This window comes from Mustela nivalis (assembly GCF_964662115.1).
Source record: "Mustela nivalis genome assembly, chromosome: 10".
NCBI lineage: Eukaryota > Metazoa > Chordata > Mammalia > Carnivora > Mustelidae > Mustela > Mustela nivalis.
Window position 1 is genome coordinate 94,536,878 of NC_139029.1, and position 23,568 is coordinate 94,560,445.

A 23,568-nucleotide genomic window follows, 5' to 3' on the forward strand; every position below is an offset into this window, starting at 1 on the left:
CCTGAATTCACATTCCTCTAGTTAATGATGGGATAGCCTGGAAAAGAGGAAAATTGGCAGATGGTTGGATGACACCACTTTTGTCCACACCTATGACTTCTCTTTATTCAAATGTGTTTGTGTGACAGTTTGCATTCTTTATGTTCTGAGATCACCAAGGCAGATGGATCTTTATAATATAACCAGTGACCAATGAAGAACTCAAATATTATTGTATAATACTTTTATTCAACAATTTTCTGGGGAAAACCTCACATTTCTGTATGTGTTACATCACATAATTTTCAGACATGTCAAAGTCCAGTGACAAATGACATTTGGGGAAAAGATTTGAAACCCATTCTTGTATGCCAATTCTTGTATGCTGAAAAGCAGCCCTGTACCTCAGCACTAAAGGTTACAAAAGGCACCATTTAAAGGAGGACTCACATATTTAATTCCCTTCCAAATTATAGTCTTACTCCCGCTTTATGACAGAGCTGCACTCATTCAAAATGCTTCAGTGAAATAACCACCAGCATCCTTCAATTTACCAAAATTCAAACAAGTCTCACCTATGAGGCCCACCCTGCAGATTAGGACTAATGGACATCAGTGAGCTTTGGCTGTTTTAAAACCACAACCTAGGTACGGTTAAGTGTTCTTTGGATGGGAACAGAAAAGAACATGATCAAATACATAATACAATACTTATGGTAGGTAGTTATCCCTTGACCACTTAACTTGACTACAAAATCCAGTGGTTTCACAGAAATCTTACTGCAAAAGCACTGTGCTCCAATGCAATTAATTCAACTCCAACTAACATTGGAACTAATAAAAAATTTAATTTTTAATGAAACTTAATCACTTCAAAGCACAATAGAGAAAAGCAAATCAAGACAAAGTCCACATTTGAATCCTACAGGGATTCCATTGTTAAGAATTGGATTTCATAAGTAACAGACTCTTGAGACTTCTTTCTTTCTTCTTATAGTTTGAAAAATAGATTGGCCTTTTTACTCCAGAGGTCTAGGATCACTGCAGAAGTGATAGCCCTTCAATCTTCCACTGTGGTGGGTGCTTAAGGAAAAATAAATTCCTAGGATCCAGAGTCTTCCTAATCCCTAGCCCTCCCAGGTGCTCTATCTGTAACTGAAGCTATCAGTCCCTGGTAGAAGACAGCAAGGACTTGGTTTTAAGGATGTGTCAGAATAATGTGTGAACAAATTATGTATCTGCTTATAGCCTATGCCCCAAGTCATTATCACGTTGAGAACTTAGAAATCTCTGAGAATAGAATATTTTTCAAACACACACAACATAGACTATTGCATATCATTTTTAGTTGAGGTTAAAATTTTAAAAGCCCTATTTCCCCAATTAGAAGCAGGGGATTCTATCATTAGTATGTCTCTTTCATTTATACTCAGATTAATACAAGCAGAGTCTGGAGGTAACACTTCTTTCCAAACTTAACTTCATTTTAGCAGCATACACAGAGTAATAACACTTTGCAAAGGTTTTATCTCAGATCCATTAGGTCTACGAGAGATAAGAATTGGAGGCCTGGGATTAGTATGATCCTCTCAGAATCTCCTCTTGGACTATTCTTTTATTTTACAGGGTTTCTCTACCATATAAGCATTGTTTAAAAAAAAAAAAAGCCAATATACTTGAGGCCAGGCATGCTCATAGGGGTGCTACCTACAGTGACCAAATCCCATTCAACTCTTAAGCTTTTTTTTTTTTTTTAATTTTATTTACTTCTTTGACAGAGATCACAGAGAAGCAGGCAGAGAGAGAGGAAGAAGCAGACTCCCTGCTGAGCAGAGAGCTGGATTCGGGGCTTGATCCCAGGACCCTGGGATCATGACCTGAGCCCAAGGCAGAGGCTTTAACCCACTGAGCCACCCAGGTGCCCCTCAACTCTAAGCTTAATTCGAGCTTTAACCATGACCAGACCAGCAGGATGACGAAACATTTGTTTTAGGTAATATTTGACCTAAAGCTCTGGTAAAAAGTCAGCTTGACAAGTGAAGGTAAAGCAGAATATAAAAGAAAGCGTAGACAAAAGGAACAAGAGACAAAGGTATGTTTATAAGTAGGTTTTGCACAATGAGATCCAAAGGATACCGGTATGTTATGTTTCATTTAATTAACCACAAGAAAAAGGCTATTTTGAGTTCTGAGCTACTTAAGCCTTTTAACTTTCCAGTATCCTTAGCTCAGTCACTCTTCCTTTTCCTCACAACCCCCAAATCATGATGTATTTTTTGAAGGATTAGCACTCCTGAAGAGTGATTTTCAAACTTTGACTCTGTGAAACTCCTATAGGAAAAAACAACAACAAACAAAAACATGTTTTTTTAAAGCTAAAAAGGTGGGGGTTTTTTCTGCCTTTTTTCATTTTCAAAATCTGCCAAGCTCTCTTCTTTAGAAAATAAACCACCCCTTTAACCAACACAGAAGAATAAATAGGTTGTACTCTGGGCTACCTTCCTCCTTCCCTCTCTACCTTCTAGAACAGTTTCTTGGGGGACAAACTGTGTTTAATAGGCTTATCAGGCCCAAGGGGTGTATTAGGAGTGTGGAGAAGGAACGGTGCTAAAGGAGGCATCAGATCCCCTTGCCTATCCTCTTCCATACCAGCTGGTAGGCTCTCATTTCACATTTGGCTGGGAGATTACCAAAGAACTTAGGAAACTGACACTTTCTGCACATATCCAGATTAGGAAGGTTTGAAGGCCACCAGCACCAGTGACTGGAGCCAGAGCCAGTTCACAGTAGCTGCTGGCCTGAGACACTGAAGGAATCTCTTTTCCTGCCCCACTCTACTGATACATCTGTGTAAAAAAATTAATACACAAACACACAGGCAATTACACTTCAATACTGCTGACAAGAAATAGCGTGATAAAACCCTCCAAGTAACAACCAAGGCTTTGAATCCTCCCATATGCTCCACTTATCTAATGGGTATTAGAAAAAAAAAAAAAAACCAACAGTATAACTGTAGACAATGCAGATCTTGAGAGCTGGTTATAATAGGATTTGGCCTGGATTTTTTAAATGAAAGACCACTCAAAAAGTGGTTGGGACCATAAACGGTTTCTCACAAAAGTGTTTTGCTGCAGTAAGGGGCCTCAAGTAGCTAAAGCTCAAAGTTTTAAAGTTCAAGTATTTACTCTCAGAAAGTAACCACCAAAGCACTTAGAAATTTGCATTCCCAGCAAAACAACCCCATGTTCCACTGCCTCGCTCCCAGGATCTAAGGCCTACACACCCAAAGATAGCTGTGTCATCAGCTTTGAACAAGAAAGAAAGGAGGTAGCTAAACTGACCAATGGGTACCCTTTCAGTGTGCATCAAGCATCAAGTTTGGCCTCCTTCAGTGTTGAATGTTTTGACTTGCATTTATCCTTAATGGAAGAGCCACAGACACTTGAAAAAAAAAAAAAAAATGTTTTCTCTCTGAACCCTATGAGTGGATTGAATAGCTACTTTTCATTCCACAAATGAGAATCATTGACCCCACTTCTTCATCAAACACTTTTTAAAAAAAGAGAAAAACAAAACGGTCCTGTTTGTACTTGGTGCAGGGAAGCAATACTACTCATGGTTAGGAACCCCAGGGCTATCTTCTTGCTTCTTGGCCTACTAAGTCTAAGTTGAAGGAAATTTTTAGGTGCACCAAAGGAACCCGAATTTGTTTCTAAAACACTGTTTAGTGATATGCACAGGGCTGGCCACACTAATGTAAGACTACAGAGGGCTAGACTACTTCTCTCCTGTTGAAGAATCTTGGGAACCATTTATCAAGAGCCTAAAATTTTCCTATTCAGTGTCTTAAGAATCATGAAGAGGCATTTTTTTAACTAAAGAAAAATGTAGGCACATAAAAATCTCCCAAAGATAAAAGACATTAAAGTGTTCCCTGGTTCCACTCCCACCTTCGAAGCTGTCTGCTCTGCAAAAGAAAATACGGAAGCAGGGCCAGGCCAGGTGGGACTAACCTCTGGGAATGTGTCAAGACAGCCTAAGCTGTGGCACTAAACTAAGAAAGTAGACCTTCTGCCCTCTGCCTTTCTTATAATGCTGAGACATATTTCTTTAGTAGAAGGGAAAACAAGTGGTAACAAAGTGGCCTGGGCCTGTGCTGGGCTGAAAAGGAGACTTCCTGGAAGTCTCAGTCTGTGTGGTAGGTCAGGTCTCACATAGCCTTTGAAAGGGGTCACTGGCCAGTGACTTCTGTGTTAGGGATGGGTCAGGTATAGGATCTGAGGGAGGTTATCAAAGTAAGAACGTGAAATGAGATGAGAAAGGGTTCCTGTGGGGCATCTGGTATCATAAAAAGCACAGATTGTGCCACATACTCTAGGAATACAGAGAATCCATGCAAGGGAAAGCTGCCCCTGCAAGGAGGCAACTGTAAGTGGAACCGAAGTCTGGCACAAGCCCATCCCTTGGAAAGCCAAGGTAGCAGTGGTAGAATCTCTACCCAACAAGGATCCTGAGAGTTGGCTCTTCATCCATTTTAGGGAACAAGCTTCCTGTAATTGGTCTTTCTTGAGCTCCCCCAAAACTGGTTTTGTTGAGTCCCCACAAGCAGAGAGAACACATCTAGCTAGGAGGCTTCCATTAACCTTCCTCTCATATATGTGTGTGTGTGTGTATTATATATGCATATATATATATAATATACACACATATACACACATATATTTATATAACTTTTTTGTCTTAAAATAAATTCCATAAACTCATAAAGCTCCCATCTGCAATCGAATGCAAAAGCAGAGCATCCTACTCAAAGGCTCTGAAACACACATATCAGCCTCAAAGCAAATTAGCCTTCCAGTCTTGGTAAGACTGGTCCAGTCCAGAAAGGCAAGGGAGATGCTTCTCTTAAATCCTGGGAGGCAGGAAGGGATCCCTTCAGATGGGCTTATACAGCAGAGTAGTGACATACTTCTTCTTGTAGCGATGGGTTGCACTAAGGACCATCACACTATCCTGCGACAAAAAGAAATACGTAGCTGATTCGTTAGTTCAGATGACAGGTGGCTCTTCCAGCCACCAGTACTTCACAGTCATTCACTTTTAACAGAGAGAGTTGGGGGAAAAAAAAAACCACAAAAACAAAAACAAAAAAAAAAACAGAGAGAGTTGATATCAGATAAACAGGCTGGTTCAATTCAACTTAAATTCCAATCCTGCCTCCAACTGTTACTCTATTTGTGGCCTTGCATAATCTACTTGATGCTTCTAAGCCTTTTTTTCTCATTAGGACAAAGGATAACACCTACCATGAAAGTTATAGGAGACTCTCTGGCACAGTACCTGACACATAGCAGATGCTGAAGAAATATTACTTTCCTACCATCTTACCCCCTTCCCTACCTCAAATTTGAATATTGGCCTTAAAACTAGTGTGACAGAGGGGAAGGTATCCTGACATTCATTTGGAGAAGTCTAAAATGCAGTGAGAAGAAAGGGGAGTGATTTTATTTTTTTTCCATTTCCAAGCCCCAAAGCAAGTCTAATTTCCGTTTCATGCAGGGATGAACTTTAAAAGTTCATTCTAATCAAGAGGAGACTCAGGAATCCCTCTCTATCCTTGAACAAAGTAGACCCCAAAAATCTTCCTTGAAAAGACACTCAATCCAATGGATCAACTCACACAGCCTAAACACTCTAACAGAACCTGGAGTGAGTCAAGGGCAAGCTGAATCACAGTAATCAAGACCCTGATCTGCGTTAGAACCAATGTGCCAAGTAAGAGGTACTGTTTCCCTGGCTGTGTTACAGCTCAAGAGTATGCCATAGGAGGAGATGGTAGGCCCGGGAGCATCAGTTGATAGTCAAGGAGCAGTTACAGGAGGCAAAATTCAGTCTGATTCAAAGAACCCAAGCAAATCCAACTGAGAAACCAATGCATCTTCCCAATTTCCCATACACTGAGTTATCTACAATGAATGCTGCTCAGATTAACATTCTGTGTCCAGAGTATGCTGATCACAGCCTAAATATGACAGACGCTAGGAAGGTAAAAAAAAATTGGCTCCAGGAATGGTCAGAAATGAAGAGCAGAGGAGAGAAAAACCTTGGAAAGACCTGGCACAGAGATCTCTAGGAAAGAACGTGGAGTGAGGACAGGAGGACCTGAGTCCTCTCTCTGGTACTTACTGGTATTATGACCTTCTCTGAGCCTTAGTTTCTTTATCTATAAAACAGGGGTTAAAAATAATACTTACCTCACAAGGTTATTATAAAATTTAAATTCAATAATATATATTTGAAAAGTACCACATAATCTATTAAAGGTAGCTGTATCAGTGACTTCCCTAATCTGGCTGCACACCTAAGAAATAAAAGCAGCCTAAAAAAACAAGTACTGGGGGTCCATCCTAGATGACTTGTTCAGAATCTCTGGGACTGTAGGCTTTGGAACTGTATTTTTACAAATTTCCCCAGGTGATTCTGACAAGGGTCAGCCTAGTCTGATAACTACGGAGCCATATAAAACTCCATTCCAATAGCCAAACCACAAAGACATGACAAGACTGAAAAGGTATTTTCAACCCAGACTCTAACACGGCAGAGAAGCTAAGGACTCTAGAATTGGAGGGGACAGAGCAAATCTGGTCACATTCCTCCTTCACCTGGTGTAGTGGAGAAATGCAGCACTCAAGAGCAGCTCACATCCACCTTTAAAAAGCAAAAGCCTTAATCACATCCAAGCATTCTCTGAACTGGAAGATCAACTTGTTTTGCCTGCAAATGAAATCCTAGTGCTGTGAACTCCAATCTAATGAAGTAGGTGGTACAAAAGGCACAGCTATCCAGAAAGAAACCAGGAAGTGAACAAGTTCATTCAATCACAGGGCAATTCAGCTAGCCAGAACACAGGGATGGAGACTAAGATTAAATACAAACAAACAAAAAACCCACCTACCAGTTAAAAAAAAAGCAAGTTCATCTCCTATAATTTGACCTTACACCAAGCTTTAGCGTCAGTGAGGTAGCAGGGGAAGTAAGCACTAGAGAAAACGTTACCCCGGTCCTCCCATTTTGGGAAAGAGGCAGGCCCACCACTTACCTTAATGGATAATGCATAGAGATGGTTCAGCATAACATGATTGGGCTCAGGAAGCAAGGCTGGGTCACACTAAGAGAGAAATAAAAAAATCACTAAATGGAGTTTTAAGTGCACAGTTTTGATTGAAACAGCTTACTCTTCCTTAGAGCTCTTTGGAACTGTTGAGAAATGCTAAACTAGAATGTGTATTTCTTTTAAATAATACACTTATCCTAGTACATATCAATTTTTATGTTCTCATTACAGAGAATTAGGAAAATTCTGAGTCCAGGACAGAAACTCTAAGCCTTAGCATCTATTTATCTCCTTTAATAGCACTAAAACAAAAATCTTGCCCACAACACATATAGAAGATTTGTGTTAAAAGACAAAATAATCTTAGTGGGAATCAAGTGGATTGACTAAAGATGTAAATTATATGGAAAAAAGAAACCAAAAACCAACCCAAATCCCTTATACTCCCTTTGTATATCCCCAAATGGTACATATGTCTTATCTTGTGTTGGACTGGAAGTCCCAGAAATTGGCTCTAGCAATCTATGGCTCTGGGTCTAATTCATTAGGACCAGAAGATAACTATGAATTTTGGTATTAGTACCTGGAAAAGTAACAACTCGACCCTAGAAAAAGGAACCTGTAATGCTATGGATATGTATATTATTTATATTCTCGACATTCTCGACATTGCTTTGTAATAACCCCGACCTCTAGTATTACTAACTTTGGCTCCAATGGTCCTAATAACCCCCAGATGCTGCAGCAATTCTCTCAGAGTACTCACAGAAATATTAGTGTCCTTGTTAAGAATAACTTGAAGAAGGTGAGGAGGTAGGATGGGTGGGGATTTGAATCTCTCCTCAGATCGAAACACATACATTTCTTGACCATAAGGCCCTGGGGGAGAGCTGGAAAGATCTGGAAGAGATTTATCCAAATATAAGGGAAAGTTGTGGAGCTAGTAAAACTGCATGGAAAAAACTATCAATACATGGCAGCTAATATTAAATACAGTCATAGATCATAAACTTGTAACCTGCTGGTCTACAACTGTAATGCAAAGTAAAAGTCTGAGTCTTCTTGAATATGAACTCTGAAATTCCTCAACATGGTAACATGATGTAGACAACAGAGGAGGGGATGAGAAGTGAAAGGCATAGGTTCAGAGGAGAACTACTCTATTTATCAGTTGTATGATTAGAACAAATCCTTCTAATATGGTCAGTTTCTTCATTAATAAACTGAAAGATAATCTCTACCCTATTTCACAATGTTTTCACAGGAATGAAAGGAGATAACAGACGTGACAATGCCTTGTAAACTGCCAAAAGATGTGAAAAAATTAGATTTTTTCTTTTTTCCACACAAGAACAGATAACAAGGCTATAAACACTAAGACTGCTGGTACTACAATGATTGCAACAATGAGGACAAGATTACTAACAACGTAGTAGTTGTTACGGAAATGTAAATCAAGTAACACTTCACACTCATTAAGATGGCTGTAATAAAAACACACACAGTAATAATGGTTGGTGAGGATGTGGAAAAACTGGAACATTTGTACAATCCCCGTTGCTGCTGGGAATGTAAAATGGTGCAAGAACTTTGGAAAACAGTTGGGCAATTTCTCCAAAAGCTGAACTTGAAGTTGGCATATGACCCAGAAATTATACTCTTGGGAAATGAAAACAAGTCCACACAAAGACTTAAAGGCAAATGTTGAGAACATTGTTTTTAACATACAAAAAGTGGAAACGATCCAAATGTGCATCAGCTAATGAATCCCTACAATGGAACTTTATTCAGCCATAAAAAGGTGTGAAGTACTGAGACATATTATAACATGGATGAACCCTGAAAATGTGCTAAGTGAAAGAAGCCAAACACCAAACACCACACACTGCATGATCCCATTTATATGAAAAGGTCCCAAATGGGGAAATCCATACAGACACAAAGTAGATCAGGAAACTGGTGAAAGAGGGAAGAGTGAGATATCAAAAGTATGCACATCTTCTTTTACACAATGATGATTCCCTATCTACTGCTCATCAGTTGCTTCTCTAGAATCATATAATCCAAAAATGTAGAGTTTCAAGTAGTCTCATCACTTAACTCAGTATAATTAAGCCTTTGTTAATCACTGCCCCACCAGTCAAAATGAATGTTCAGCTTTACTTACTGGGCTTGTATAATGAAAACTATTTTTACGATTTTCATCAACAATTATTATACCCTTGATTGGTCTTTTAGAAGCTGCATAAGCCACCTCTGTGCCCTGAGATTCCACTTTGGGTCGTGTCTCCACAGATGAGAATCAACTGAGATTCTAAGCCTCTGATTTTCGTGATATGGAACTGAGAACCAGAAAGGCTGAAGGACCTGTGCATGACTTCAAAGCTAGTGAGTAACCTGGGCAGGCTTTGAACTCACAAGGGAACAGTATACCCACTGGGAACAGGGTGCACAATTCTTTAGACAGTTACAGCCTTTAATATAATAACTAAAATGGCAACTGTGAGAGTGATTAGCAAATCAGTCTTCTGATGCTGTAGCAAATGTGATGAAAGCCATGGGAAAAAGTAAGATTGGGAGAAACAAAAGGATACAGGTCTTTTCCTCTAACAGTAAAATTATTTTTTCATCAAAAACTTATAAAATTTCAGTTAACATACACATAAAAGAATTGTAGGGGTTTTGTAACCCTTTCTCCCCAGAGACAGTCATAGTTGGAGGGCCATATAAAACTGTGGAACACCCAGCCTAGCTATTAAACTGGCAGGATTAAGCTAATGCAGAGGCAACTAAACAAGGCAAACCAGACAGAACTAGTCTCAGCTGGTGAAAATGCCAGCAGGTCAATGAAAACTTGAAATATTGCTAGAAACAGCTTTTTAAACTATGGACTATAATCCATTAGTGGCTAATGAAAGAAAGGATAAAATAGAAAATAGAGTGTATCAAATATAACAAAGACAGACATTCTGCTAAGACTTGTCTTACAGTGTGCATGTGTGTGTTTGTGTGTGTGAGACAAAAAGAGAGGGAGAGAGATGGAAACAGGAAGAGAGGTGGGAAGAGAGAGACTGGGTTACAATACGTAAAAAAAATGTCTTACTGTAGATCTTGGTTAAAAAGTTTGAAATCAAATACACTAGACTGAGTTTTTTTCCTCTCAGATAAGACCTAAATGTTCAGAGGACAAACATATATATAGAGATATATATATGGCTGTAAAACATGTATGTGATTCAGAGGATTCCTGAGAAAATGAAAAACAAAACCACTCTTGGGAAGAAACATGCATTATAGGAAAAACACATCAAGAAAGAGCAAATACGGAGTGCCTAGGTGGCTCAGTGGGTTAAAGCCTTTGCCTTGGACTCAGGTCATGATCCCAGGGTCCTGGGATCAAGCCCTGCATCAGGCTCTCTGCTCAGTAGGAAGCCTGCTTTCCTTCCTCTCTCTCTGCCTACTTGTGATCTCTGTCTGTCAAATAAATATATAAAATCTTAAAAAAAAAAAAGTTATAGAAAAAATTAAAAAAAAAAAAGAATGAGCAAATACTATAAAATTACCTCGACAAGATGTCTCCGAGCTTTCCATTGAATCTAGCTTTAAAGCATCAAACACCTCGAAGTCAGATTTCTTGACATGGATCAAATTGTTAATTGTGCCAAGCTGACTGGTAACCACAGGCTGAAACAATGAAAGGAAAATATTCATATACCCTGTTTTAAATTCATCTCTTCCATCTAACTCTCCTGTTTTAAAAAATGATCATGCTCGACACCTCCATCTTTAATCAAGAGAGAAATCCTCTAGTGTAGGAGCCCATCAATCCTGAAAGCAATGACATTGACACCAAGGGCAATAATAGACAAAAGGTCAAAGTAAGTTAATGGTTACCCTTGGAGATCAAGGCCTTACCTCTGATGGATCATGAACCCACTGTCCATCCACGAAGAACTTGTACTGGTGCTCTCCCTCAGGAAGGTCTAAGATGGCAACAAAGTCATTATGGCTACAGAAGAAAACAGAAGGTTAAACAAGCCAAGTTCCTGTTAGAAGACAGAATGTCAATGTAAAAACCATGAAACACTCACAACATACAACGGTGATCTCCCACATTTCTAAGCAATTGTCCCCACTGGAATAAAAAATGTATAGACCCATTCTACTTTTCTGTATCACCTTGAGCACATATTTGCCAGCCCCTCCCAATAACTTTAGTTCTTAATATCTGGAAAAGAATAATAGATGTTAATCCCCCAAAATGATTCACCTTAGTACAACTAATTTGCTTCAGTAGGAACAGATCCTTCACAAGTGTAAAGAAGAGAGCAGGTAGCTTCAGAATACAGAAGTGCCTCAAGGTACCATTTTCCATATTTTGGTGAGTACTTTCTGAAAAATAACCTACTGAAAAAGGGCCATTCTGATTACCAAGTAGTTCATTATTGCTCTGCAAGCAACAGCTCACATTACTACCTAGAACATCAATTGTGTTTTTAGTGCAGAAGTCAGAACAAGTGGGCTCAGCCAGTTACAGATGACTTCCCACAGGCATAAACAGGACTTGTGTTAACACAGTCCTAGAGAATGTACCCACAAAGCTGTATGATAAGTTCCTCTGAGGTAATGACATTCTAACTGGTTAAGCATTTCTGACTATGAGATTAAAAAAAAAAAAAAAATGCCACAGATGTAATCACTGGCCACAGAAAATGTTCTAGAGAGAGTCCCTAGTGGGTGGAGAGGAGCAGTCCAGCCAGGTCTCTCTCCTGAGTAGGAAAATCAGGTCTGTACTCCTAGACGCTGTAGACTCAACCAAGATACTCGTCTTCACCTCTTAATCAGTGGAATCTTGGTGCTCCAATTGTTGAAGGACCCAGAGATGAAGACCTCCTTGCCTCCTTCAGACCAGCGGATAACAGTGGGCCGGGCCTGCTGTGTGGGCTTTACGGAGTCCTCCAAATCCTGCTGCCATGATACAAACTCTTTGTCCCCTGGGAGCTGTAAGAAGCATTAGGTCATCCCTAAATTGTGACCCAGGAACTCTTAAAAGGTCCTCCCTAGGGCAGAGAGAGGTGCTAGGTTTCTGGGAAGGATCAGTAAGCCTTGAAGTTAGCAACTGAATCAGATTTTGAATATACTATAGAGAAATAACCCATCTAGGAACAAATGGTCAATTGGCTTATGCTCAACAGTTGCCCAAAGCACAGCCTAACTTTAGAGTTTGATTAGATCACTCACCCTTTCAGAGCCTGAGGATCTCCCTTTCAGAAAAGAGATGGGGAAAGCTTACTTCTCCCTGTTCCAGATTAACCTACGAGCAGGCAATTACGACATGCTTCTGAGTCTCTTTAAGAGAAAAAAATATGAAAAAAAGTACACTTCCATAAAAAATAATAAAGTTATCCAGGTATTTTTCACATGTAAATGTGAATAGCTCTGAATTATCAGTTGTAATGCAAGTTTGAGACACTGAAATTCATAAGTAATTCATAAACTTCATTTTGGCTAATTGGTTACAAAAAGGACATTAAAAGTATAGGAAAATTGTATCATTGGTTTCTTAATTTTTTAAAAAAAAATTTTTAAGGATTTTATTCATTTATTTGACAGAGAGATCACAAATAGGCAGACAGGCAGGCAGGGGTGGGGGTGGAGGAGAGGAAGCAGGCTCCCTGCTGAGCAGAAAGCCCAATGTGGGGCTTGATCCCAGGACCCTGAGATCATGACCTGAGCTCAAGACAGAGGCTTAATCCACTGAGTAGCCCAGGAGCCCCTGGTTTCTTAATTTTTGAGAATCAGAGGATCAGATAAAAAACAAAGCTTCCTTTTACAAAAGTGGTTCCAATATCAAATTAAGCATCTTTTAGAACAAGAGTTGGCAGACTATGGCCAGGGAGCCATATGCTTTTTTTTTTTTTTTTTTAAGATTTTATTTATTTGACAGACAGAGATCACAAGTGGGCAGAGAAGCAGGCAAAGAGGGAGGGGGGAAGCAGGCTCCCCACTGAGCAGAGAGCCCCATGTGGGGCTGGATCCCAGGACCCCGGGATCATGACCTGAGCCAAAGGCAGAGGCTTTAACTCACTGAGCCACCCAGGCGCCCCGTCATATGCTTTTATAAATAAACTTCTTTGGAAAATAGCCACACTCTTTCATTTAAATATTATCTATAACTGCTTTCATGCTAAGCAAAACTGAAGAACAGAAAGAGGCTGTATGGTCCACAAGGTCTAAAATATTTACTGTATGGTCCCTTACAGAAAAAGTTTGCTGATCCCCACTTCAGATTGGTTTCAATGACTTTGGTAAACAGGACTGTACTGTATCAAGTAAAAACATTCCCAAATAAAATAATGTGAGTTAAAAAAAGGATTAACTTATTCATTTGGGCTTTACTTTGAAAATGGCTAGGGTAGTCTACCTTCCATACGGTCTCTCAATAGTCCTCAAAACTATACCGTGAGACAAGAGGAGCAGTATAAACTTAAGTAAACAGAGAAACAAGTGAAGGGACTTTCACATTACATAAGGAAAAGTCATAAGTGAAAAGCTTTATCTCCATACTCTAAGGCAATGCACTGTTGCCTGACTGGCTTCATTAGAATGACAGAAATTTTTACATATGCCTAAGAATAACTCTCAGCTTCTGATTTAGATATAGGGTCTAGGAATCTGTTTTTAAAAAGATTCACAGAGGGTGCCTGGGTAGCTCAGTGGGTTAGGCCACTGCCTTCAGCTCGGGTCATGATCTCAGGGTCCTGGGATCGAGTTCTGCATCGGGCTCGCTGCTCAGCAGGGAGCCTGCTTCCTCCTCTCATTCTGCCTGCCTCTCCATCTACTTGTGATCTCTGTCAAATAAATAAATAAAATCTTTAAAAAAAAAAAAAAGATTCACAGAGAATAATACTGATTGTCAAAATAAAGGAAAAAACTCTACAGATACATCCTAAAATATTTACAGATAAAATAATATTTGATAGGATGTTTGGAATTCATTTCAAAATAACTGGGGGGGGGGAGAGTGGCTTGGGGTATATAAGATATAAATTTGTTCACAATTTGATCATTGTTTAAACTGGGTGATGGATATATAGGAGTTCATTACATATTCTACTCTGAAACATAAAATATGTTTCCAAATTTCTATGCAGTGTTTAAACAAATCTCAAGTGATTCTAATGTGCAAATGGGATTGAGAACCAGTGAACTAGTCCTCTGAAGAAGACTGGTGGCATTTGAAGCAATGTAGGCCCCACTGCCACTTTTCTATGAGTTACTTTCATGATTTAGTATTTTCAGTTCAGAATTTGAAAGCTAGAAACTATTAATATGCCTAGCTTTGGAAGAAAGAACTTCCACATATGACATGACACTCCTGTGGCAGGTCTTTCTAACAGAAAGACCATTTACTCCAAGTTAAATCGTCACCAAAATCATCAGGAAAAGAGGCAAAACAATGAGAACTACAGTTTGAAAATGTTTAAGTAAAACAATGAAGGAAGATGTAAAGAGACTAGATTGAGAACTATAAAATTTAAATGTAGAATAGGCCTTAGGGATTACCTGAAACAATGTCCTTATTCACAAATGGCAAGACTGAGGTTAGGGAAAGAATGAAACAAAATAGGCTCCATTTCAGATGGACCAACCTGGGCTTTTATCCAGCACACCGGTTACTGCAGTCACAGTCTGACAATACACTGTACTTAAATCCTGAGTCATCGATGTAGGAAAAGGGTAAAATTATGAGGTGGATCACCTTGAGAAAGCTTTGAAGAAGTAAATTCAAATGACTGGATAGATGGCCCAAATGTTGAGGAAGAAGTTCTGAAGTGGGAGATAGAAGAAAGGAATGGAGAAGAAACCCCAGGAAGTGTTTTTTTTTTTTTTCTTTTATCACCTTCACTTCTTTTTCTGTAGTTACGTTCTCAATTGGGATTCAAGAAAATAAACAGAATCCAAATTTTATGTGTTACCTATGGGGCAAAGCGTTCTTTACTCTCTAAAACCCCAGTTTGGTGAAAGGTTTGAAATGACAGGAAACATCAAATGCACCCGAATCTCTTCAATCCCTCAATTTTTGTACTTTATCCCACTCGTACTGCCTGCAGGGATCATTGTATTTCATGCTGACAGCTCTAAATGTGAATAGAAACATTCGGATGGTAAGCACATTGCTGTCAGCTCCATCTAACTCGTCTATGGGTGAGCACAAGTTGCCACTTTTCTGAAAGTCCTTGCATTTAAGAGCAAGGTCTTCCGGGCAGCTGTGGGTTGCCCTTTTTCAGTGAAGCTAACAGCATGTACTACTGGATGTGAAGAAATCCTGGAATCATTTGATCTCCTACTACAGAATGTAACTGGGCGTGAAAGAAGCACCTCAGTCACCACAATATAAAGTATGAGATGAAAATTGAGCAGTCAACCAAAGGGTCCTTTCTTGACCCCCAAGACTAGTAAAAAGTATCAAATAAGCAAGTGGTTGCTGCTCACAATCATGCCAAAGAGGGTAAGGATCAGAAGCGCAGAATTCTTAGAAGGGCAAAAATGATACGGATGCATAGAAACTGCCAGGAAAAAGAAGTTCATTTACAGGTTTGAGAAACTGCCGCCGATGATCAGCAACTCAGGCAACCAACCATCTTAAGTTTTCTACCAAGGTTTACAACCTATAAACTCATCAGTACTCTAAAAGCGGGCACTTGCCAGTTAGAAAATCCAGGGATGGGGTGGGGGTGGGGGCTTACAGTCCCCATAGTAAAAATATGGCCAACAGATTAATCGAGAAACAAAAACTCTGCCTCTATCCTATTCTGAGAGAGTACCGCAGTAGTAATTACCCCCAACATCTCCGTCCCCCCCCCCAAATTCCTCTAATTCAGAAAACCGCAACCTGGCTCAGTGGGACAAGAACCAGGAAGGGGAGGAGGAGCTCAGACCCCCAGCCTGCTGCAGCTGCGCCCATTGAGCGCGGGGGGACGCTCACCTTGGAGTCCGGCAGGCTGAAGACGCTAGGATCGTCGGTACTCCCCACCATGATTTTATGCTCCTTGCCCGGCGCATGGCCGCCGGCGCCCTCGGCTCGTGAAGACTTGGAGCCGTGGCGCTCGCCAGCCACCCGGTCGCTGGTGGTGTTTCCCATGGCTGCAGCTCGAGTCGAGGGCCACCTGCCGTGTGGAACAACACAGGACTAGGAACACCCCGGCAGCCGCGTCAGGGGCGCCCCCGGCTCCGCCCCTGCGCCTGGGGACCCAGGCAAGGGAATCCCCGCCCCAGAGAAGCCGTGCCCGGGGTCCCCTCTTTCCCCGGCCTCCAGGAGGGCCCGAACCCCCCACCCCAAAACCCTCTCGACGCCCGCTGCTCAGGAATCCCACTTTCGGGAACACCCCGCATCCCAGCGCTCACTGCCCGGGGGCGTCCCCCTCCTCAATCACCTCCCGTGATGCTCTCCCCCCTCCCCTACCAACTAGTGCGATGGCTGTTCTGCGGATAAGGCCACCAATAAAGTTATTGAAATTGAAGCCGCGCCCGGGGCTAGCGATCCGGGTTTCCTCCTAAAATGGCTACAAGGCCAGTGGCGCGAGACCCGCCCCGCGCGCGTTCCCTACAGCCGCGCGGCGAGGGCTCCTGAAGCTCGCGGGCCCCTCTAGCCGCCATCGCCTCTATGGTGGGCAGCCTCCGGAGCCGGGCGGGGGCGCCAGCAATGCGGTTAGCCTCGGGGAAATGCCCTCCCGGGGCACTGGACCAGAAACCGCTAGTGCGGTCAGCTCCAGGGCCTGCCTTCGGGAGGAAACGGTCTCCGGATGATAATTAGGGCCACCTCCCTGTACCTGGAGATGCGGCGCTTTCTTCCCGGCCGCCTCACCTGGCTTCAGGTTAGCCAAAACGTTTTCTCAGCAGCATTTTTACGGGAGGCAACCCGGGGAGGTGGGTTCCCATGGGGAATTAAAAGCCGGACTTCCTACTGGAGTCAGAAGGAAGTAGCGGCAGTTGTTTGAGATTCAAGCTAACTGCTGTGGGGAGCGGTCAGCCCCAACCGGGACCCAGGGAAGAAGGGGTCATTAGGAGATAAACCTTGACAAATTAGTGAAACGTTAGTCTGAAGACGAGGAGAAAGCTATTCTAAGCCAAGAAACAGCATATGCAATGAGCCACTCGAAAAGAAATCCAGTTTGAGAAACAGAGCAACAAAAACATCAGAAGGAACGCTGATAGGAAAGAACAAAGATTGTCCTCGAGCTGGGACAGATCTAGGACTTTACTGATAATTGATGGTACTTCTATGGTATTTACGAATTCTTACTTTGTATTATAATCATGTGCATGTCTAATTCTCTGCTAGAAACCCTTTTCACTCAGTATGTGTTACCCAGATCATCAAGCAGCATAGGCATCACCTGGGAGCTTTTTAGAAGTGTAGAATCTGAGGCTCTATCCTACAGAAAGCAGAATCTGCATTTTAACAAGATCCTCAGGGGGAATGTGTATACATTTTTAAGTGTAAGAAGCACTGCTGGCAGAGAGCAAATCTAGATTTGATTACTTTTCATATTGTGCTTGCATCTTGTACTGAGTAAGTTTTTAATAAACATTTGCCCAATGAAGGGTACATGAATACTGTTTACTGCATTTCTACCAAGATAATACCACTTAAATAGCCAGTGATGGGGAATCCCAAGTCGTACAAGGCCACTCTTTCTGAATGAGCAGCTCTATTTGTTGAAAAGTTTATTTTTAATTGCAAACCCATTCACTTGAGTTCGGCAAATCCACTTCTCTGCCTTTTGTCTTTCCTCTGTGCCTAGTAAACTCAGTTATTCTCTAGCTCTTAACCAAGGCACTTTGCAGAAAAAGGTACGTTTTTACTGTGACCTTTTGCAGGTCCCTCCAAAGTCTCCACTGCCTGGTTACCTCCTCTTTGGTCCCTACCGTTGTCCTCCCCACCAGTTCCTCTCTTTCTTACCATGGGACTCTGAAGCAAGGCCCTTGAAGTAGTAATACATTAAATCTTAACTTGTGTACTATTCAGCTTTCTAACCGCAAGTTGGTTTCTCTATGCCAAATAATATGTTCCTGGTGTATGCCTTAGAATAGTCAGATCAGCATTGGAGAGGCAAACCAGGTATTACGTTGGCCAATGGAAAACTTACAAAGAAAAGAATTAAACTGCTTGTAAAAACTAAATACAAGTGCTTTCAGGGTTATCTCCTTTGGTGGATTACCCATGACACTGTTTTGCTCTAATAGTATTTATAAGTCAGTCAATAGTTAATAAAGTCAACCTTGCATATTACATATTCAGACACAGGAGAAAAGTAATTAACACTGTAGGATGGATTAATTGCTTCTTTCTAGTCCCAAGTTTGTTTATTTGCTGCCATTCCAATGTCCTCTCTTGCCTTGGAGAGGGAAAGAAAAGGAGGTAATAAGTAATGTAATTGGTGGGGGTTCTCCTGACGTTACTGTGTCTCACATGTCCTTGCCACTGATCTCCTCAGATCAGCCATTCTGCCTGATAAACAGGAAAATAACAGAGAGCATGGGAAGTCGCATATCACAGTAAGCTTATATGTACATTGCTAAAGCTGTCCTTCCGAGAGGTGAAAATGGGATGGGAAAAGAGCCTACTGATTTTACAGAACGTGACGACAGATTAGTTTGGGCATCTGGAGGTTTCTATTCCCATTTCCCCTCCCATTTGTGGTCAGAGATGGGTAGGACATCTCTTCTTGGTGATTTACATTTCAAAAATGATCTGATATTTTGTATAAAGTTGAACCTTCACTTAACATGTAGTTTAGTAATCCCACTGCTAGGTGTTTATCCAGGTGAAATAAAGGTGGGTTCACACAAAAACCTGTATGCAAATGTTTATTTGTACTAAGCATATGTGGCTTTATTCGTATTTATCCCCAAATGGAAACAACAGAAGTGTCTTTCATCTGGTGAATCAATGAACAAAAGGTGGCATAGTTGTAAATGGAAAACTACTCAGCAATAAAAAGGATTAAACTCCATACACACATGGATGAATTGCAGATGTATTATGAGGTGAAAGAAGCCATGACATTCTGGGAAAAGCAGAGTGTCAGAAACAGAACCATGCCTTCTAGGAGTTGAGGATGGTAAAGGAGAGGTTGACTACAAAGGAGCAGGAGGGAATTTGGGGTGGGGTGCACGGAACAGTTCCATTTCCATATCTTGATTGTAGTGGCCAAAACTTACAGAGCTGTATCTGCCAAAACTCACAGAAGTGTACAATTAAAAGGTTGATTTTTATTATAAGAAAATTATACTTTAATAAGAACTAAAAATACATACTATTTTAAAAATCAGCTTTAGCAAGAGGAAAAATTAAGTTTATATCCAAAAAAGACCACTCAGTCATTGTAGAAACTAATTATTTTTAAAAACAAATACCATTGATTTTAAGTGTTTTCCAGCTTTATTGCAATATAATTGACAAAATTATATATATATATGTAAAGTATACAACATGACGATTTGATATAAACATTATGGAATGATCATCACAGTCAAGTTAATTAACACACCTGTCAATCCACCTAGTTACATTTGTGTATGTGTGATGACAATACTTAAAATTTGTCTCTTAGCAAATTTCAAGTATATTATATAGTTATTATTTACTATAGTCGCCATGCTATTATTACTCTCTAAACAACATCTTGCTATTTTTTCCACTACCTAGTCCCTGGCAACTACCATTCTACCATCTGATTCTCTGAGTTCGACTTTTTTTTAGATTCCATATAGAAGTGAAATTGTATGGTATTTGTCTTTCTCCATTTGACTTCTTTCCTTTCTTGTCTGACTTATTTCTTTTCTCTGACATTCATTTAGCATAATACCCTCAAGGTCTATCTGATGTCACAGGGGGCAAGATTTTCTTCTTTCTCACGCTGAATAATGTTCCATTATATATATCACATCATTTTATCCATTCATCTGCAGATAGACACTTAGGTTGTTTCTGTATCTTGACAATTGTAAATAATGCTGCAATGAATATCAGAGTGCAGCTACTTCTTTGAGATCATGATTTCATTTCCTTTGGATGTATACCCAGAAATGAGATTGCTAGATCCTATGGTAGTTCTATTTTTAATTTCTTAAGTAACCTCCATACTGTTTTCCATAGTGGCTGTACCAATTTACAGTGCCACCAGCAAAGTATGAGGGTTCTCTTTTCTCCACATCCTTGCCAACATCTTTCTTGTCTTTTTGATGAACTGTTATCTGTTAGGATATGAGGAGATACCTCCCTGTGGTTTTGATTTGCATTTTCTTGATGATTAGTAATGTTGAGTGTTTAATGTACTTGTTGGCCATTTGCATTTCTTCTTTGGAGAAATGTCTATTCAGGTCAAGATTATTATGTCATTGTTATTTTAATAAGAAATGTTTATTTGGCCTTTATCCCATTTCTGGCACAGAGCTTCTAAAACCCTTGGAATTTCCTGAGTGAGGAGGGCACTAAAGTTGTCTCTTGTTATGTTAATGACAGGACTTTTAGAAGAAGGGACCAACTTAGCTGGTTAGAAGGCTGGAACTTTCAGTCCTACCCCACTGACCTCCAAGGAGTGGAGAGGGTTTGGAAGTTGAATCAATTGCCAGTGGCCAATGACTTAATCCATTATGCTTATGTAATGAAGACTTCTTAAAACCCCAAAAGGACAACGTTTGGAGAGCTTCCAGGTTGGTGGACATGTGGAGATTCGGGGAGTTGTGAAGCTTCACATTCTTTTCACATTCTTTTCCCATACTTCCTTGCCCTGTGCATCTCTTTGCTGTTCCTGAGTTATATCTTTTTTATAGTAAATTAGGAATCTAGTGACTAAATGGGTTTCCTGAGGTATGTGAGCCACTCTAGCAAATTAATAGAACTCAAGGAGGTCTAGGAACCTCCAGTCTATAACCTGTCAGAAGCCCAGGTGACAACTTAGACTTGTGACTGGTTTCTGAAATATGTGTGTGTATGGGGTCCTACTTCTGTAGGACTAAGCTCTTAAGCTCTGGGATCAGACACCATCTCCAGGTACATAATGTCAGAATTGAGTTGAATTTTAAGACACACAGCTAGCATCCTGAGGATTGCTTGTTGGTGTGGGGAGTTATTCCAACTCCCCATGGAGTTGGAGTTATTCCAACTCCCATGTTGAAATTGGTAACCAGAATACTTAAGGACCTTTGCTTTAGTTGAATTATTTGTTTTCTTGCTATTGAATTGTTTGAATTTCTTATATTTTGGATATTTGTCCCTTTTTAGCTATATCAGATATATGGTTAAATATCAGATAAATATTTTTTTCCTATTTGATAGGTCACCTGTTGACTGTTTCCTTTGCTATGCAAAAGCTTTTTACTTTGATGTAGTTCTGCTTGTTCATTTTTGCTTTTATTGCCTTTTCATCACCAAGACCAAAGTCAAAGAGTCTACCCTCTATGTTTTCTTTGAGTTTTATAGTTTCAGGTGTAAATTCAAATCTTTAATCCATTTTGAGTTAGTTTTTGTGAGTGGTATAAGATAGGCGTTTGGTTTCATTCTTTAGTATGTGTATATTTAGTTTTCCCAGCACCACTTTTTAAAGAGACTTTCCCAGAATTTTTTGATTTTAGCACCCTTGTCAAAGATTAGTTGACCAATGGTTAGTTGATTGTTAGTTGACTGTGGGTTTATTTCTGGGCTTTCTGCTCTCTTCTTTTGGTCTGTGCCTATTTTTATGTAGGTACCATACTGTTTTGATTACAGTAGTTTGAAATCAAGAAATATAATACTTCCAATTCTGTTCATCTTTCTCAAGATTCCTTTGGCTTTTTGGGGTCTTTTGTGGCTTCTTAGTTTTTATTTTAAAATCATTTTATTCTGGACTGGAAGTGGTAGTGAAGTTCTTACATTCTGTCCACCCAGAGGAAGAGGAGCCAAATTAGAGAGTCCAGAATTTTCCACACATATTATCATAATTCTGTCTTTCAGATTCTAAAGGACTTGCATGTGAATTCTATCATGTGATCTTAAAATTGCCCTGTGAGAGGGGCGCCTGGGTGGCTCAGTGGGTTAAAGCCTCTGCCTTTGGCTCAGGACATGATCCCGGGGTCCTGGGATTGAGCCCTGCATCTGGCTCTCTGCTCAATGGGGAGCCTGCTTCCTCCGCTCTCTCTGCCTGCCTCTCTCTGCCTACTTATGATCTCTGTCTGTCAAATAAATAAATAAAATCTTAAAAAAAAAAAAAAAAACTTCCCTGTGAGGGTGGGCAGAACAGATAATTATATCTTATTATAAACAAGGCTCAGAGTAAATATATAACCAACATTTCCTAAAATGCTATGTATACCTCATTCATTTTTTAAAACTTTGATGAGGGCCTAGTACCTGCTGGGCCTATGCTGAGCAGCCCCTGCTCTGGAATTGCTCACAATCTAGAAATCTCCAAGTGAAGAATGACTATGACTTCAACGAGGTATGACCCCAAACCTGACACTTTAGACACAGTATCTGTAGTGACACTTAGGGCTAAACTAATTCACTGAAAATTTCCTCTTCCAAAAGTATAAACTTACATTATTTGAAGAATTAGAATCTCAATTAATATCATCATAATTGATTGAGCACTTAATATATATATCACCACATGAGTATTATTTGGTACTAAGAGACTGTTACTGTAAATTGTTTGACTTAGGGCAAGTATATTTATCTTTCTAATTGTTAAGTTTTCTTATTTGTAAAATGAGAGGATTGTGCATGTCATCACTAAATCCTGGGTTAGAGTTGAAAATATCAATATGAATTCATTTTTATCTTAATATAGATGCAGATGGATAAATATGGAAATAAATCTGTGTGTATTCATGTGGTAGTATATGTATACGTATATTTTCAAGCTCTGCCCTCTGAAGGGCCTAGAAAAAAATGACAGCCCAGTAGCCATGAGCACACCTGCACCCAGGTTTTGGTTTCTAATACCATGCTCTAATAAAAGGAACCAGGACTCTTGGGAGAAATGGCTACTTTTAGGACTGGGACACTGAATATGTAAGATGAGTCTGGAGCATCTGGTAGTGTCAGAAAGTGAAGAAGTGCTTAAACCAAACAAACAAGCAAACAAACACACAGGAAACAACCGGTGGTATGGCACAGAGACAAAGGAGTCAATGCAATAGCTCCTAATGACTAAAGAAGGAATAATATGAGCAATGAAATAAATAATACAGTACTGGATTATAACCCAAAGTATAATATAAACATCCATGAGTCTGTGCTGTTAATAAAGAAATGATTAAATAAGCAAATAAAGGGAAAAGAATTCTTCACATACAGAAAAATTCCAAAAAATTTATGTAGATATTCTGTCCTTGAAGAGATGGAACATAACTGTCAACTGCTTAAGTGTAGGCCGAGTATAGTAATTCCTTCTAAAGAGTACAATATATAAGGGGGAAAAGGA

General features: G+C 40.1%; 2 protein-coding genes across 12 annotated transcripts in view; one reads left to right on the top strand and one right to left on the bottom strand.

The window, feature by feature from the left end:
- Positions 1–208: 208 nt before the first annotated feature.
- Positions 209–17,071, bottom strand: PRKAB2 (protein kinase AMP-activated non-catalytic subunit beta 2). Of its 9 annotated transcripts, none has more exons than XM_082685125.1 (9): positions 16,930–17,071; positions 16,086–16,266; positions 11,931–12,097; positions 11,012–11,105; positions 10,660–10,780; positions 7,863–7,996; positions 7,082–7,150; positions 6,169–6,205; positions 209–4,995 (listed from the first exon to the last, which is right to left on the bottom strand). In XM_082685125.1, exons 2-9 carry the CDS (start codon positions 16,239–16,241, stop codon positions 4,991–4,993), a joined length of 783 nt encoding a protein of 260 aa, XP_082541251.1. In that variant the 5' UTR covers positions 16,242–16,266; positions 16,930–17,071; the 3' UTR covers positions 209–4,990. The 9 variants fall into 9 exon arrangements, with proteins under 9 accessions (XP_082541251.1, XP_082541252.1, XP_082541249.1 ...); XM_082685126.1 differs by having other exon boundaries at positions 16,965–17,058; XM_082685123.1 differs by lacking the exon at positions 16,930–17,071 and adding an exon at positions 16,563–16,781.
- CHD1L (chromodomain helicase DNA binding protein 1 like) overlaps positions 16,769–23,568 on the top strand; it is a 143,615-nt gene continuing 136,815 nt past the window's right edge. Inside the window, exon 1 of one of the 3 annotated variants that reach the window (XM_082685108.1) lies at positions 16,769–16,974. The gene's annotated coding sequence lies outside the window, so the exon portion shown is untranslated. The remainder of the gene's footprint in view (positions 16,975–23,568) is intronic. The other 2 variants (XM_082685112.1, XM_082685106.1) reach the window with 2 other exon arrangements.

Bases quoted from the DNA above. Each gene is read 5' to 3' on its own strand.
- PRKAB2 (XM_082685121.1), bottom strand. From the start codon at position 16,241: ATGGGAAACACCACCAGCGACCGGGTGGCTGGCGAGCGCCACGGCTCC. The intron at 7,997-10,659 runs GTAATTTTATAG...AATCTCTTCCAG, and splicing joins CTCGGAGACATCTTGTCGAG to ATCTTTCCAGCTCTCCCCCA. The intron at 7,151-7,862 runs GTGAGTACTCTG...TTTCTCTCTTAG, and splicing joins ACAAGGACACTAATATTTCT to TGTGACCCAGCCTTGCTTCC.